This window comes from Patagioenas fasciata, chromosome 7 (genome assembly GCF_037038585.1).
Source record: "Patagioenas fasciata isolate bPatFas1 chromosome 7, bPatFas1.hap1, whole genome shotgun sequence".
NCBI classification, from domain to species: Eukaryota; Metazoa; Chordata; class Aves; order Columbiformes; family Columbidae; genus Patagioenas; species Patagioenas fasciata.
In genome coordinates this window covers 28528945-28547077 of record NC_092526.1, presented here as the reverse complement: position 1 = coordinate 28547077, position 18133 = coordinate 28528945, and the positions used below count along the sequence as shown (strand labels likewise).

General features: G+C 41.4%; 1 protein-coding gene across 1 annotated transcript in view; it reads left to right on the top strand.

Annotated features, from left to right (window-relative positions):
• The window catches only part of TMEFF2 (transmembrane protein with EGF like and two follistatin like domains 2), a 126327-nt gene that overhangs the window by 55991 nt on the left and 52203 nt on the right, over positions 1 to 18133 (top strand). Inside the window, exon 5 of the mRNA XM_065841345.2 lies at positions 16865 to 16961. Coding sequence (XP_065697417.1) covers positions 16865 to 16961 — 97 coding nt within the window. The remainder of the gene's footprint in view (positions 1 to 16864; positions 16962 to 18133) is intronic.

The following is an 18133-nucleotide window of genomic DNA, read 5'->3' as shown; positions in this document are numbered from 1 at the left end:
AGAACTCAGTGCAAGCATGTCTGCAAAGCATGCAGGTGCTGAGAAATGGGGCAGGCACAGAGCCCATGCAAGTTCTGTTAAGGGAAGAGTTGAGCCTGGTGTAGCTGCATAAACGAGATAATATACACCAGACAGTGTCTGAGCCTGTGTTTGCACTTCACCCCATCAGTCCATTAATGTGATTCCACTCACACCTAAAAGGGAAAAACAGCGTAAAAAAAAAAGATTGGAAAATAAAGCAGGCAAATGATCAGGCTACAGAGAAGATGCTTTTTTTTTTTTTTTAAGTGTATTCACAAGTTAATTCAGGTAGGAAATTATTCTGACAGGTAGAGAGTAAAGTGTACTCCTGTGGGCTATTTGTGCTTTATTTAGGGCTTAAATGAAGCGCAAAAGCTCAGAAAAGACAGAAAATCCTTCAATGTGGAAGACAATCCTCTGGAGGTGAAATACAGCTAATCCAACAACACCTTCCCCCTCGACTTTCGCAATTGCTGCCCAAGAGCCGTGCGAGGGGTCGGCAGCCCCTGTTAATCCCAGCACAGGGTCAGAAAGCCAGTTTCTCCAGCACCTCTCTCCTGGTGTAAATGGGGACTTTTAAGCTTTGGGGATGCCAGTCTCCCAGAGAGTATAAACACCCTTTGGAGACACACACAGTTGTTTTATAAACCATGCGTTGGGTTCTAAGCAAAGGCAGGCACCCAACCGAAATTCTGGCAGCCCCAGAGCACTGGCAGAGAGCTTTTTAATGTGTGTTCTTTTCCCCTCAAATGAGTAGTCCTGTGTTCTTCCTATGGATAAAACACAGACACAAGCTATGCACCTTGCACTTACATTTTAATGTGGAAATATTATTGCAGAGTCTGAGGTAATTACCCAGTTGTTCCTTTTACGGCATGTAATTACAACAAAATACTACGGGGATGGTTTATAGCAACTCAGTGTAAAATAAGGTATGTGAAAGCAGTGGTTAGGTGACGTTTACGCTTCTTCCCCTCTGAATAGGCTTTTGCTAAGAAACATACCCACATCTACCTTCCATTTCTTTGCCTAAGCAATTTTCATGGTGAAAAATTTTCATACTGAAACCAAATTTACACAGTACTTTGAGCAAGAACAACACTGCACCTTCTATTGCAAATACTTAAGATGTGATAACGTTAAGGCTTTTCCCCGCCACACTGGGTCTACGTCCTGTTTTTTATGTCTCTGTGTATGTAGACGTGGGGTTGCATTGCTTAGCTATGTTTACATTGCTTGTTTACACTTATGGGATCTGGCTGCCTTCTGCATGATTTTGTTGTTGATTTTTTTTTTTTGTTCAGATCCCCTCTTCCCATGTTTAGGGGTAAGACACAAGGGGTTTACTCTCTGCTGAAATAGCATCCATACCATCTGTATGCATTCTATATACATTTGTGCATACGGATTTCCTGCATCAGGGTGAGTTCAGGTAGTCAACCTGATGCTCCACTGCTTTTTCAGGGATTAGACTTTCTTGTTTCTTATCTCTGCTCTATGTACTCAACCAGACATAAAGGGTTTAATGTGATTGTTAGTAGAGGTAATGGAGAGAGTCCCATTGATTAGAACAGGACCTGAATCAGATCCTTCATTTTTCTTGGCTGTCACATGGCACACATTTATTATTCTGGTCTTTCTTTCTTTTTTTTTTTTTTTTTTTCAGCAGAATTCACTGCAGACATTTTTTCCATCAGTTTCTAAGAGTTTTTGGAAGGAGAAGTTTCATTTTAAAAAGAGCTTTGCTGCAATTTATTCAGCTCACTGTTACCTGACACCAGTTGTGCCCTCTTTCTCTAAGAGGGTTAAAGAGGTTGAGTTCCCCCGATGCTAAGTAGAGAGAAAACCTCAAGGTGATCAGGAACGGTGCATGTAATATTCTTAATTGTTCTGTGCATCATTAAAATGTCCATGCATTTCATGCACTTCTGGCTGAAAATTGCCCATTCAGCTTTAACAGCTAATTACAAGAGTGACCGGGCATTCACATGGCACACACATGCTTATTGGACATTACAGATGGATCTGTCCGGACCTCTGATTCACCATTTTATGTTTCCTTTCTGAAAGGCTACGTTATCCCTGTGCAAATGAACTGTAATTCTGAGCAGGAGCAACCCCCCAGGTTCTGTCTACATAGAGATGGGCTGAGTGATAACACTGGAAACGCAGCGCTGACCGCACTGGGAAACGCAGTGCGTTACTCGTATTTCTGTATTAACGTAGATTTTGCAACCCATTGAACAATTTTTTTTGGAAAATGTTTTGCCTTTAAAAGAGACCTATGCCTTTTTCTCTAAAAGGTATTTTATTGTAATGGGACAAAAAGCTTGATCAACTGGAACAGATATTTCCAAACCACCATGTCTGAAAAAACCCTTTTCTCCTGAGGGAGGAAGAAGACACGGTTGGCTCCTCTACCTCTTCAGGATCAGAAGAAAAGCTGAAATCTTGTCCACAAGGTGTAACCAAATCCCCCAAACTTGAAGGAGTCAGGAGCTTTTAGAGATTATGCAAAAATATATACTAGCGTCATACATGGGTAGACATCACACATCCAGCTGATGTCAAGGTGTTTTGATTACATTACCAAAAATACCCCATGATTTCACTGGGAATTTATACAAGTAAAGACTGAGTCTGCATAGTGTAGAGCCCAGCCATTGCCTAACCTGCAGAAAAAGGGATGAAGCACGATTCTGTGATACAGTCGTAGACATGTTGTTATAGAAGTAGCTTCAAATGATCATCTCATCCATCCTTCTCAAGTCAGATGGGAACAACTATAGTTAGACAGTCCCTTCTGGAGATTTGCATGAACTGGTCTTAGAAGCCACTTCTGGGCACATCAGCTTCATTCCGGTGCAGCCTGTTCCAGTGCATGATAATTCTTAGATATTGGGGGAAAAAAATAATCCTAATAGCTAACTTAAATCTCCTTTGCTGCAAATTATATCAATTATTTCTTGTCTCAGAAATAGTGGATGTGGAGAACGATTGATTATCCTTCTTTTTATAGAAGCCTTTTTAACACTCCTTTTGCTATCAGATAACTGGTCTTCTCTTTTCCCAAGCAAAAAAATTCCATTCCCCTAAGTTCACCATGGAAGTTGTGTTTTCTGAACCATGTCATCCTCGTCGCTCTCCCTTCGACTCTGCCAAGGTGCCTGCCCCTTCTTAAATGCTCTGCTGGAGCATTTCTCCATGTGATACCAGGGCAGCATCAAGCAGAGTGGGTTAAGAATGTCTTACAAACATATCAAAATGGGGCAGGGGAAAAAAATAGATAACAGACTAGCCAAAATGTTGTGGGTTTTTTTTTTTTCAGGCCCAGGATAAAATTGGGAGTGAAGTTTCTTCTACGTTACACTTTTTTTTTTTTTTTCTGCCAGTTGTCCCGTTTCAGCCTTTCCTGTCCCCAGGAGGCTTGTAGTGACAACTTCTATTGTATTAAAACAGTCTGATCCTAGTTAATCAATGAGCAAGGCTCTCGGTCTCTAGTAGGCTACATGTCTGCGTTTCCTCCTATAAATCCTTCGCACTTTTTCTGTTTTGGTGCTTATCAACTCAATTAATAAAACTTCAGAGAAAATTGCTTACCCTCTCTGTCAAAGGACAGCATCTTGCATCTTCCAGTATCTTGTGGGTCTGAGTTTCTCCTAGATAATTGTTCTTTCTATGGCTTGGATTTCAGTCTAAAAAAGTGTTAACCTGATATTTATTCAGCACTGGCAGCAATAGACCATTCATAGGATTTTATGTCCTGAGGGTAAACAGCTCGTTCCCTTCATTGTTCATTAAAAATAAATACAGTCTGCGCCCTTTGTCTGTTTCCTTAAAATGAAAAAACAAACAACCCTTTGCTGTATTACCCACCAGCGCAAACATTTCATTACTTATTGCTTAATTGCTGTTTCATACTTGACATAAAAGATGTAAAAATAGGATGTGACTACTAGAGGAATAATTATTAGTGGGGAACAGGACAAAAAGACCCAAAACATCAGCAGTCGCAGAAATGCTATTTCTCACCCGTCGGTGTTTGGTATCATTAGCCACTATAGCAAAGCCTCTCAGCTGGCGTGGTGAACCCTCGCACCACGAAACACTTGTAATCGCTCCTCTGTGGCACCACGCCATGGAGAGATACCATTTTCTCACTCATTTCTATTGTTCTGAAATGAGATCTACGGTTGGCAGACACGACCTCTTGAAAGGAGCTCCATGCTCGATCATCCTCATTGTATTTAACTGGGGTTTATAGTGTCCACTTGAGTCTACTGACACAGTAGGGGAGGAAATGGAGAATTAATCTTCTATCACATTCCCTTCTGTAGAGAAATTTCCTAATTAAACATAGCAGAAAATTACTTTAAAAGTAACAGGAGGAGGGGAAAAAAAAAATCCTTCCTCTATTGTAGGCATGGGCAATATTAATTGAAAAATTTTAATTTATTCATGCAAATCTTCTAACTGCATCTCATGTCTGCAGTGATTTCCCGAAGTTGGAACTAGCTTTGCCCCCAACGAGGACTTGTGTTAGGAAAACAGAAGAACACACTATAATTACTGTTTTGCTTCTGCTTGGTTTGCTTCAGCTTTTCCGTTTGTATTTCCAAAGTTGAGAAAAATCCCTTGATAATTGCCTCTTCTCTAAGATCTTTTCACTGTGGCAGTTGTCACACACACTGAGAATTTTCCATTTTAATATTCTGGTCTATTAGCTGCTAAGAGCACAGATAAGATAACAAGAAATGAAAGTCCCCTTTTTAAGCATTTTTGTTTTGAAAATGACAACTTTAAATGTATTACTCTATTTAGGAAGAAAAATCTGAGTGGATGGCATGATGGGTAATGATATGTAAATGACCATTCATGTGTGAAAATCAGGGCCACAGTTGAATGTATTAAGCAATGACTGATATAATCATTATTTTGGATTTTGCATCTGAAGAGGAGGGGGATTGCATACATTGAGTGAATTGCATATTTAAAGAAAACATTAATGTGTGTGCAGAATAAAGAACGTTTTCAACATTTTTGTGTTAAGTATCCTAGTGGTATGCTGTTTGGACTTAAATAAGGTCAATGTGTTGGGATTTATGTTTTTCGTGTTATCTCTGGCTCCCACTTTGGCCGCTCCTCCCTCTCCCTGTTTGTGCAGGGGTGCCAGGTTTGTAATGTCAACTCTTTTCAGCTCTCTGTAATGCTTTTATCTACAGAAAGCTGCCTACAGCTCGCATTGCGGGGAGTGCAGGGAAAGCCAGTCACTGGCATTTTAAATAATATGTAAAAGTTCATCATCGCTGTGATCCCTTTGTCACTCTTTACACTTAAATGCACAGGGAAATTAATGCTGCAGGTCTGGTGGAGCCCATTGTGGGATGACACTGGTCCCTGTCACCTCCCATCACAGCTGTGACCAGGGTCATCCCTTAACCAGCAGTTTATCTTTGAAGGGTCGGAGTGGCGGCCGCGGGGTTTGAGTCTGTGGTGCTGGGATCGTAGGTGGGGAAGGTGATGGGCAGCACGTAGGCATCAAAACCTCATACAGATGCTCCATCATCCCCCAGCCCACGCGTTGGGGTGCTTATGCCAAGAAAGGTTGGACCAGATAGAATCACAGAACAGTTTGGGTTAGAAGGGACAGTCAAAGCTCATCCAGTCCAACCCCTGCCGTGAACAGCGACATCTTCACCCAGACCAGGTTGCTCAGAGCTCAGCCTGACCTTGGATGATGATCTTTGGTGGTCCCTTCCAACCTTGTAGTGATTCTGTAATTCTGCTGTTGACATGACAGACGGGGAAGCGGGATCTTAACATGGGCTCAGAGTGCAGCTGCTACTCAATCACCTCTGTAAATTGATAAAATTTGCAAGTAGATGCATGTTCGGAGTAGTGCCACCTAAGCATAAACTACAGATGCTTTATTCTGGGGACCCGGGGAAGGCTGGCTGAAGCTGACCCCAAAATATGAGGACAGTGTCCCTGGGGGTTGTTGTCTGGGAGGTGACACTATAACTCACTTCTTTGCTTCCCAGCCAGCACACTGCAGCTGTTCCGCTTTTAAAGCAGAACTGGTAGTCAAGGCTGAAATAAGAAAAGGACATGGTATCAGTAGACATGTGAGATGGTGATGTTTTCTTGTCTCATTTTGTGTTATGAATTTTAAAGAAAATTCCATTTTGGAATAGGAGAAAAATAAGCTGCTGTTATACAATACCTACATTAATGGATTCCTTCTATCAAAGGCAGAAAATAGCTGTGTTAGTAAATATAATTAATGCATCTCGAGTTTGGAGATTATGCTAAATGTCCATGATACATTCTCTGTCCCCTTTGGCAGTAGCATATGATCAATTTTGCTACTTTGTCCTTACCTAATTATTGCTGTCGCTAATGAAGGGAAGTCGAGAAAAACATGTCTTAGTAGGTTAATAAGCCATTCAGAAAATTATATTAGCATGATCAATCCTTAATGATTATGGTTTCTCTTAATATTACATCACCTGAGAGATGTTTTTTGTGGGAAATGGGAGGGGAAGAAGATATCATTTTGGAGCTATTCTCCCAGGTGTGCTTAGTTGGTTTTTGGAGAGAAAAGCAGTCAAACTTTGGCTCAGGAGTTCTGAGTGCTCTTGCAGATGTTGATTTACCTAGCAGCGCTGGTTTATTTTATTGTCCAAGCATCTGGAAGGGCAGCAAGTACGGGAGGTTTTCTACCTTCCCTCTTTCCATGGATGTATTTAATATTGACTTTCACTTGAGCTGATCGTGTGCAGATTCTGTGTTGCTTTTTGCAAGTTTTTGTGAATAAACTGGCAGTCTCGGATCAATCTGAGCAGCTTCAAACTGGCTTTTCCCCCTTCCTCTCTCTATGATGTTGCACCTTCATTTGCAATTTCATATCTGCTTTAGTATGTGTCAGGATTTCTTTTGTTCGGTTGTTTTTTGTCTCATTGAGGCTTCTTCAAGTACCTGTGTATGCCAGTACTGTGGCATACCCAGGACGTGTTTGTTTTGATGAAAGCATTTATCTTAGAGCATGTCCAAGACATTAAAATGAATAGCAGAGGGCAATGATCCTCGAACACCAGACTTTTTTTTTTTTAATTATTTTTATTTAAAGATTTTCCCCAAATTAGGCTGAATCACAATCCTCCCTTTTAATTTGTTAATTACACTTCTGCAATGGTAATGCAATCAGTGAATATAGCTAAAGTGTTTGTGTGTGGGAATCAATATTAATGAGAAGGAGCATATTTATTTGCAAAGCATAATATGTATTAGCTATTTCCTTTGCATCCATCTACCAGTATAAGGCAGCTCTAAACTGGACCCACCTAAGCCATGCCTGGGACTCCAGTTTATTTGCTTCCTGTATTCCTTTCTACACCTTCCATACGTGGCAGCTGTGGTACCTTGGCCAGAGCAAAAAGCCAGGGCTGTCACAGCCTGCCTGCCCTGAATGACTTCGCAGGTGACAAAACTCTTGAGCGAGCTCATAAAGGTTAATCACGACTAAGTGAGAATGAAATCTGGCATTTTCCTGCTGGGCTTCCAATTTTCTGTATATGCAGTGTATTGAAGCTAAGTGAGATTAAATGTTTAAACCTTTCATGCCATATGGCTCCCCCTATATCATAAACACATCTGTAAAATTATACTCAGAGGGGCAACATTGTACTGGTGTAAATGGATTGAAATCCACTCTTCTCTGCTGCTCGTCTCAAGGCCGAGTTTGATGGATCACGCTCAACCTGTTTGTCTTGTTAGTGGAGGTCTGGGAGATTTTTCCCTACACAATCACATAAATTCTGGGTGATAGCACAAAAATAGATCCCTGGTTTATCCACAGACCTGGCCCATGGAGGCTCCTTCTCCTAAATCTTTGCCACCTTTCCAGGAGCGACTGTGCTACTCCTGAACTCCCTTGCCTTTCTGCTCAGGCTGTCGGCAGTGCCACCAGGATTTGTCATGGGTTTTGTACTATGGACACAACTATTCTACTGCATAAACCAAAGAGTACAATAAGCCAGTAATGATGCTGTTCATGCAGTATCTCAACTTCCCACTAATAATGGATATTAAAAAAAGAAAAAAAAAAAATCGACTTTTTTTTTTTTTTCCCCCCATTTGTCCTGAAAGGTCGTCTTATTACTGGAATTTCCATGCAATTAAGTGATGCAGTGGTTTTTTGCTTACTGAAGAACAGGATTATATAAAAGATAGGATCTATGTTGTGTAAATATTTTATCTCCTCCTGCAGGACCTAAAAACTTTGCAGTCTCCCTCATCTTACCTTCTAGCAAGTTCCTGAGGTGCCTGCACCTCCTGTGCACCCTGAGCATCCAGCTCTCGGTTACACATGTGTGTAACCTGAATTAGCACCACAGAAAGGAGTATAACCTGGGGGGGGGGGTGGGGCAGAAAACAGAGTGAGAGAAGAAAACTGCACTCCTCTTGTTGAATTCAGTGAAAGGTAGATACAAGTAATTTTTACAGTAGAGTCACTTTACACCACTCTGATTATGTAAATGGGACATAAAGCAAATTGGACTTTCGCTGGCTCTGACACTCCCTTCCATTGCCGGAGTGATTTACGGAAGCCTTAGTGTAAATTAGAACCAGGACCAGTGTCTGCGCTCTGCACTTTAGGATTTAAAACCAGTCATTTCCCAAGATAATTGTGGTGCAGTCAAGACTAGGAGAAGCTTCCTAAAATTGGTTAATACCCAGATTTGGGTTTCTTCAGTGGCTTAAATGGAGTGGTGTATTATCTTCTCTATAGTCTGCCTGAAAGATAGATTCGATGTCTGCGAGCAAAGACATGAAATTGCTATAGGCTTCCACTCTTATAGCCTGCCACCTATTTGATTTATGTGATAAGTGATCTCAGATGACCCTCCAAGGCACTGAACCATTAGAGAGTTATGCTGCACAGAGATAAGAAATCTTCAGAGATACCTAAATCTTCTTTTACCACTGGGAGTTTCATCTGTTCTGGAATAAAGAACATTTTTATGTATGATGTTGCTATCTTGCTAGCCATACTAATATTCAAAAGGATACACAGACTTAAATCAATAGCAAAGTGACAAAGACCTTAAAACTGAAGTAGTCACCAAGTGGATGCTAGACAGTTCTTTCAGGTTTTATCTTTGTTCCTTTCATTCTGTTCCTTGAAAGATGAGTACCTGTAAGCGTTCACATTCCAGTCGTCTGTTAATCTCTCCACCAGGTAGGAAGCTGGCAAAAACACCCTTTCAGTGCAGAAAGCCCTGGAAAGTCACATAGCCCATTTGGGACTTCCCTACTGTATGCCTTGTAAAACCACGGATTGGATCCTTACTTATTGTTATCACTGAATTTGGTGATCCAAGTTCCTCTCTGCCCAGAGTGAATAAAAGCGCTAGGACCTCAGGTGGGATGTTAATTCTTGACAGAGGTCAGGGAAAGCACAGACGGGTAATTTCTGTGGTTTACATCCAACTGTAGCATCTTCCCCTGCAGAGGAAGGTGCTGCCGACTCGTATTCCTCCATCTGAACCTCTGACAATAAGAAAAATTTTACGATATTGAGTACTTTCCTGGACTGCAGCTGGGGCTTCATGATCCCTGTGGCCAGGCAAGCCAGCCTGAGGGAGGAATCAGCCACCATTGTTTTTTCTTTCTCCTTGATCCTGAAAAATCTCTGGTCCTTGCAATTAGGACTACAGTAATCTCCGTCCAGGCCCTTTAATAATGGCCTTGATTGGTGACCCGTCGCGCTGCATCCATCGGGCTATAGGCATGTCCACTTGGTGGTTTTGTTTGTACTGTTGGGCATATTGAAATACAAGAGAGGAGGGACTGATGACACAAAAGCTTTGGCAGCATCACAGGCATGTTTTTGCAGCAAAGCTGTATCTATTCCTTGAAAAATCCTCCTTCAAGGAAGTGATTTCTCTTTAAAATTAAATTAACGCAAGGCAGAGACGAATAGTCCCCATGTGCTATTTGGCTTTTTACTCAAAGCTGTTTATGAGGGGAAGCTCTTGGCAAAATTAAATGAACCTCTTTTTCCTCAAGCTGGCAAATACTATCGGTGCTGGTCATCGTACACCTTCATAAATCTGCGATGTTGGCATCCCACACACACCAGGCAAACATCAAATTTTGTAGGGGGACTGCACAAGGGTGCAATAATCACAGCTGTTTCATGTCAGCATTCAGAAAGCTTACAATGGAGTTTTATTCAATGAGCCGTTCCTTTTGAAATGCCATTAGAGATATTTGCTGGGAGAAACTGGCCTCGACTAATCGTATTTAATTTTTTATCTAATGCACTGTGGGAACACCAGGGATATGCGTGAGACGGAAACAAGCAAATGGTGTTTATTTAGAGCAAATGAACTTTGAGTAAGAACTGAATCTGTTCCCTCCTGGCCATGGTTGGAGGACTACAGGCAAGTCCCTGTAGAGGTCTGTGGGGTGTCATGTCCTGACTTTAGAGCTGGGTGCTCTTAGAGACCTTCAGGAGAGAAGTGCCATCTGATAGATGCAGAGGAGCATGTTCCTGTGAAACCATTCCCATCCCATCCACTTTTAGCCACAAGGTTCAGAGGGCGTGAAGGCTCCCCAGCTCACCAGGGGAGGCCTCCAAGCCTGGATGACAGCTCGAGAAGGCTTTGAAGACTTCTAAGACGTTAAACTGTGCGAAGCAAGAAGTCCATGTCCCTCCTCATGGCAGTAGAACCTCATCTGCAAGGCTGCCGGAGCTGCCCCACATGAAAAATTATGGGTGGTGGGAAAAGGCAAGAAGCCACAAGAGAATAGGAAGGAAGGTGTGACAGAAAGCAATACAGGAGGTAAAAAATAAAGCCGGAACTAGAGAGAGCAGCAGCGCTTAGTAATAATGTGAAATGATTTTCATGGTAGTTATTTACTGAACGCAGGGCACTTCCCAGATGCTGTTTTCTTGCGCTCATTAGCCTGTATCCAGGGCAGAATCGGAGCCTTCCGCACAAGGGTCTTGCATAAGAGTGAGCTGTTTCAGAAGCACTTCTTTCCTGTCCAACATAAACTCAGCATTGCACAGGGCTGAAAAATTACATGCCAGCCCTACAAAAATAATTCGTTTTTAAAAATTATAAACTTGATAGATTCTGGTATTTATTATACTCACAAGCTTTTTCTCCACAGCCCTAAGGCTTAGACATACCTTTTAAAGCAAATATATATGGAAACTAAGATCCTTACGCATTGAAATAATCCACCAGCTGTGATTTAAAGAAAAAAATGTAACCTGAGAGTCACAGTAGAAATATGAGAGCTGGAAAACACTGCAAATTGAGTCTGGCATCAAAGCAGTGCCAGGCTGTATCTACATGGTCTTTAGCGAGAAGATAAGAGCACATTTTATCAGCAATCTGAGCTGGCTGGGTACATCTAGTTCCTCTCTGAAAACCCTGTTAAGTATTTGCATCATGCTGAAGTCATCCCGTTAACCTTTTCCAGGACAGGCTGGCAATGCAGAGGTACCTGAGATAGGACATGTAGTGATATAAATACTGGGAAAGGTTGTTTTGGTTCCTGGGCTCAGGTATGGCACAACCCTGACACTGTTGAAAGAACCTGCCCATCGATAGACAAATGGTGGCTTCGAGGACTTGATCTTGGAGAAAGTTGGTGTGAAGGAGCATATTTCATGTCTCCTTAAGAAGTTCTGAGTGCTATCCTAAGCTGGGTAGAGACACTGTTTTCTTGTGCAATAAGTAATTTCCCCAACGTGTTTGCATGTGTGAGGGAGAGTAATTCTGTATTTATCGAGATGGAGCCACAGCAGGAGTAAAGCAGAAAAAGACATGTCAGAGTTGGGATTTATTACCAATACAGTAGTGCCATTTTCTTTTCATTTTGACCATAATGCCGTCCTGAGCCTCTGCCAGACTTCAAGAGCAGAGTCATTCATGAGTTGACCCCCTGCTTCACACCCTTCGTTTTTCTCTCTTTGCACGTTTTGACTGAGCTAATGCTTTCAGGGAAAAAAATAAAAAAGACTTATTGATTAGAATGAAGTGGCTTGCAGCATCTGGGCTTTTATTGGTTGAGTTTGTGAGGTGTTTTTAGCCATTTGATAGAGGTGCAGGTAGCGTTTGTTCTAACACATTTAGTGAATTCTGCTGGCTTCTCTGCCTGGGTCTCTCAGAGCTTTCTCACTTTGTCTGTTCCCCTTGTCATCGTCCCAGAGCAGTCCTGGTAGGACTGAAGCATCTGGCCAGATCACCTCAGCTGCTCTGAAGAGTATTCTTCTCCTCCACATTTTAATTTGCACCTTGTCTTCCACAAAAAAAAAAAAAAAATTGCCATCAACCCTTATCTCCACATGATTTTTGTTGTTACCTAGATTTTATAGCTAAAAACAAGTGGATATCCTGTTAGGATGAAGTAGGGCAAGCTTTGTTTCATCTTCTTCGAAAATGGCCCACCACAAGAAGTCAGAATTGGGGATAGCGATGAGCATGCATCCGATGACAACAATCAAAGGAAAACTTCAGAATACAAAAAACAATCAGAAGAAATCTTTATAACCATATTTCTGTACACTCAAGTCTGTGATGATGATGTTTTATGCTGTTCCTTTGTTGGGTTCTGCGGTATAGTTAAAATATATCGAATGAGGATTATGAGGATAGTGCTAGTGATGCTACAAAGCCACATGAAAACTGAACTGAGGCTCTCTAGAGTTTTTCCTGTTGCCTTCAGAGGCGTGTTAGTGAAGAGAGGTTGAGAGATGTGTGTTTAGCTGGTGTCGCCACCTAATTCTTTCTCCCTCATGGCTCACCAGCTCCTCTTTCCACTTCTGTTTACACCTCACAGTATGGTCCATCAGGTGAGGTATGTGCAAGTCACTTGGGAAATAGGTGACACTTTGTACCTACTGAAGAGTCTTGACTCAGAGATTGAAGTGCAAAGAGAAAGTAGAGCTGTCTGCACCTGGGGGCACAGTTTGGGGCTTTTAGATTTCTCCTAATATTACAGGAGATAAGCACAGAATCAGACCAATCTGATGATACTTTCAGTCTGTTTTTTCAGCTTTGAAAACAAAGTGAAATATCTCCAAAATGGTTTCTCTCTTGTGGGACTTGCAAGCAATACAGATATTCTTGAAATCACAACTATCTGATCTGAGTGCGGTGAGAACACCAGAAAAGGACCAAATGATTAAAACAGGAGCTGTTGTGGTTACCACAGTCCATTGATTCTGTAAATTGTGTGTGTGGTGCCTTCCCAGCTGAAGAATTTATATTGCCTGGGAGATTGAGATAGTCTCCAAAGTGACTTTCAGATAATGTTAGTGACCTTCTAACCCGTGTTAGCACATTTCCTTCAACTCTGGAAGTTGCTAATCTTGCTAATACAAATAGCAACCTGCAGCTTAACATTTCTCGGTTGTGTGAGTCATAAGCGGTGGGTTTCAGCAATTAGCCTCCCTGGAGCCCTACAATGTTCATACAGGGTCTTGGTGTTAAACATCAATAGTATGAGAACTACATAACATACATGAGAAAAAGATAATCCTACTCCTTTTATTTTTAGAAGAGGAATCTGGAAACTAGATTGTTTTTACTAACTCTTTTTTTTTCAGTCGAGGTACGAAAGCAAGTGCAAATCAGCAAGCGCAGAGAGATAAAAAAAAAGTCACCTTAGAAAATGAGCATCCACTAGTCCTTAAGCTAAAAGGCAGCCAGAAATATTGGGAAAATAACTCTTTCTAGGATGCCCAGATTTATCAAAGCACTTATCTACACAGCATGGAGAAAGCAAGCCCCTGCATGGGTCAGTCTGGGGTATGTAGGTTTGTGTAAGGGAGAAAAAACACATCTTAAGGAAATGTAAGGAATAATTTGTCTGTGGTTACTGACAGCAGAAGAAGAGAGAGATAAACAGCTGTCTTTTTTAATCAAAACCGCTGCGTGCTCAGACATTTAATGACAATGTGCACATTGATTATGGAGCGCTGGGTGCAGAGCTTCTTCGGAAAAATATGAAGGAGTGAACTATTATTTTGTAGTAGAAATTAAGAACTGCATTGTGCCTTAATGTGGATGTTCCTCTCTAAATCACTTAGTTCTCTTCAGAATGCTCGATCTTGCAAATGCCTCCATTTAATGAGTTAAGTAGTTGTTTTATTCAGCTTGTGATGTGGAACTGTGTGTAGTCCCTGGTCAAACCACATATGCTGGACAGTTGTAAATAGAAATATTACAAGGAGAAAAAACAATAGGGTGGATGGTTTTAATTAAAAGGAAATATAAGGAAAGTGATTTGCAGAATAAGGAAAAAAATATAGCTCTTTTCCATAAAATTATGTTTTCACTTTCCTGAACTAGGGCAATTGTTAAATTCCTGGTGAGGAGTGTTCAGCTGTCATAAGTAGTCTTCTGCCCAGAGGTCCCATTGTACTTTATATACAGCCATTCATTACAGCTCCCAAAGTATCTGCCCAATATTCTGTTTCCCCTTCACAGATGGTGAAACTGTGGCACAGCAAAGCAGCATGACTTGATAAATCCAGATCATGTGTCCTGTCTAATATCTTAAACACTGGAAATTCCCAGCCAAGATTTGCTGACAAAGTTATCTCCTTGGGAAAAAAGATTTCTGGGTTTAAAATATAGATGAAACTCAGTGAAAGAGCCAGGCCTGGGTGCAGCTGCAGAGAGTTTGGGAGGAGCTGTATGGCAACCTGAGCCTCCCGGTGCTGTTTGGTCAGGATCACACACGCGGCACATGGAGGTGCTAATGGTGTGAGGAAGTGGCCCTTGAACACTCCGTCCACCTTTGTATGGTCGCTCTTATAAAATAAGTGCCTGAAGAGTTCCTCAGTCATTTAAGGAAACAGAAAAGCCACAGCTCAGACCCTCCCCACAAGACCCGACAATGCAGAACAGAAATCCAGATGATGATTTTTGAGTTTCCCCTTTGGGTTTTTTTTGTGCATAAGCTTTGTGGATATAAAGGTGAACAAAGTTCCGCAAATAGGGTGAACGCCTCAGAATGCTAATCGTAGTTGTTTTGGTTTTGTTTGTTTTGTTTTCATTTTAATATAGTCTAGATTCAAGCAAGACTGAGATAAGAAATTGCTTTGGCGTAGCTCATACCTGAACATAACAACTCTGACTATATTAGGCCTCAGGAAAAAGCTTCTGAGACAAACCATCTACCTTAGGTATTTCTGTGGTCCATATCACTGTGGTATATAACCATATCATGATCTTTAATAAACTCATCTCCATATTCTTTGTTGATAGAAAGTCACATTACTCCCATGTTACACAGTGGGAAGCAGGACAGAGGTTAAATAATTTGTCCAGAGTAAGAAAGCAGGCATTGGGTTACACTTTTAGGGGCAAAAGCCGTTTTTCCTCCAACAGCGTTGTGAAAGCTTAGGACTCTTCTTTCTGGTGTAAATAACAAAAGCAGCATGTTTAAAGTCGGAGCACTCCAACCCAAGAACCTTCAGTAACACCCAGATTCATGGGGTCTTGTGCAGCAGATGCACGACATCAGGCTGAGGCCGTGTCCCATCAGAGTGTCACTGGGGCTCCCCACATGCTTCAGTATGTCCACCAGCCTTGGTAGGCCGGACCCAACTGTGCAGTAAAGCCTGCACCAGAGTCCTGACTCTGGATGAAAGGATGACACTTCAGAGGCTGGTTAGGCAGATGACATTGGGTTGGCTTAATTATTCTGTATCCAGCAAAAAGGATATCTTTAGGTACTGTGTCTTGCTAGAAGGCAGCACCTTTTGAAAGATATGAAAAGGTGCTTATATGCTTTAGTATAAATGTAGATGGTGTTACTTTTAGATATTTTAACAAACCCTCTTCTTGGTGCCTACCTTAGTCGTCTCTTCCTGTACTCAGCCATCAACAGTTTTTCACAGTCCTCTTACACCTGTATTTTTATTTTCCCCTCAGTCCCTTCATGTTTTTGACTTAAGGGCCACTTACAAACCTCACACAACTGCAGACGAGGGTGTTGACTTTCTAGGGTTTCAAATTTAACCTATGCTGGAGATCATCCCCTCCTCTGGACAGCACTAAATCTTTCCTGCCAGAGGTAACTAGTCCTTGGAGCCCATAGCTGTACATCTGAAAAGAAAAATGTTTTGCCTTTGGAATGGATTAGATTGCACCACACAGCAGGTAATTTCAAAACATTTTCAAGGAAAACATCCCTTTGGGTCTGTCACAAGGTCAGCACTGGCAAAGGACACAAGGCAGAGTGTGATGCTGTCAATGCACCTCCAGGATTCCCGAGTAGTGAGGCTGTGGGACATACAACGTGCCTGGGCTGCAGCTTGAAGGGCTCATTGTTTAATTGGAAAAAGAAGAGGAAGGGTCTTTCTCCCTTTTAACTCCATAATTCAGGGGATTTATCACACACCAACATGGAAAACTAAAGGAGGGGAGATTCAGGCAAGACATGAGCAAGAAATTTTTGCCCCTGAGGGTGGTGAGACCCAGGTCCAGGTTGCCCAGAGAGGTGGTGGATGAACCATCCCTGGAGACATCCCAGGCCAGGCTGGACGGGGCTCTGAGCAACCTGGTCTGGGTGAAGATGTCCCTGCTCATGGCAGGGGTGGCACTGGATGAGCTTGGAAGGTCCCTTCAACCCAGTCTGTTTGATAATTCCCTGTGTTGGCCCATGCAGAAGCCCTGTCTGTTGGCCAGGCATCAGCTTGGTGAGCAGCGCGTTCAGCAGACGTGGTGAATCAATTTTTCTAGAGAGAGAGAAGTGCTTTGCTACGGTGCTGTCTTTACTAATGTATATTCTTCTGCTTTCCATCAAACAGTCAATGAAGGCTCAGGTGAAACCAATCAAAAAGAGACATCGACCTGTGACATTTGCCAGTTTGGGGCAGAGTGTGACGAAGATGCAGAGGATGTTTGGTATGGTAATTTGGTCTACTCTTCTATTTTAATGAATGTTTTATTATTTAAAGTACCGTGGTTTAGAAAGCATTAAAAATATTAGATACTCAATTTTCTGCACCCAGAGATTCATCACATAGTGATTGAGGTGGTTATTGCTCTGAAAAAAAAAAACATATGAAACAGTCTGGTTTATAATTTTGGAACATGCACAATTTAGACAAAGTCTAGAAACACAGTTATCCATTTTGTTGCCGTTATAACTTATGTTATTCCATCTGGGGTTTTATAGCTTTGTACTTTGTTAAAAATGGAGTTGGGAAAAACAATTGACCTAAAGCTTTTCCGGTTAGAAAGTATCATTAGTATTATCATCATGTTAAATCATGTGTGACATTAGAAATGCTGGGAAAGCTGTCTTGGTTTTTCCTAGTTGCTGGAGATGAAGGACCTAACTCGCAAGTGAAATAATGAAATAATTAGCGTACATTTAGACATTTTCTCAATTGAAATAGTTTTATTTTTTAAAAGAAATTTTGAAAGTATTCTATATTATTATTATGATTTTAAACCTTAACCACATAAACTGAAGGGAAATAATTCTGTCTACTCAGATTTTTTTTGTCATTATGCCTAGAAACTATGTGAACATATAGTAAGTCAATTTTAAGCTAATTTTGTTTTGATTTTGAAACAACCAATAGATAAAATAGCTGCTATTTAGAGCTGTACTTCTAACACTGCCTTAATGCCAAGCCTCATATTTCTATCTAAGTAATTAATACAAATTTAGAGAAACAACAACATATGGTGCAAACATTAGAGCAGTTATCTGGATGATGCTCCTGAAGCTATGGGCTGTTGGTAGCTAAAGGATGGACACAGAGACTGGGCAGTGAGGTGTCACTACAGCAATATTGCCCAAACTTGAACTTGGATGGTAGGAATGGGGGAAAAAAAGTCAATGAAGGAAGGAAGGAAGGAATGAAAATGATAATTGATTCCAGCATTGGGCAACTGTCCTCATCTAGGAAAGGCATCCATGCACTGGTCAAGTATGAAATTACAAATATTTCTTCTGTTCAGTGAAGCAACTTAGGAGTATGGTCATGTGTTTGTGCTTGTTTTGGCCTTGCCAGGCTTTTAATAACCTGTGGTCCTTGTCTTTAAAAACCACCAAGTAAACAAAC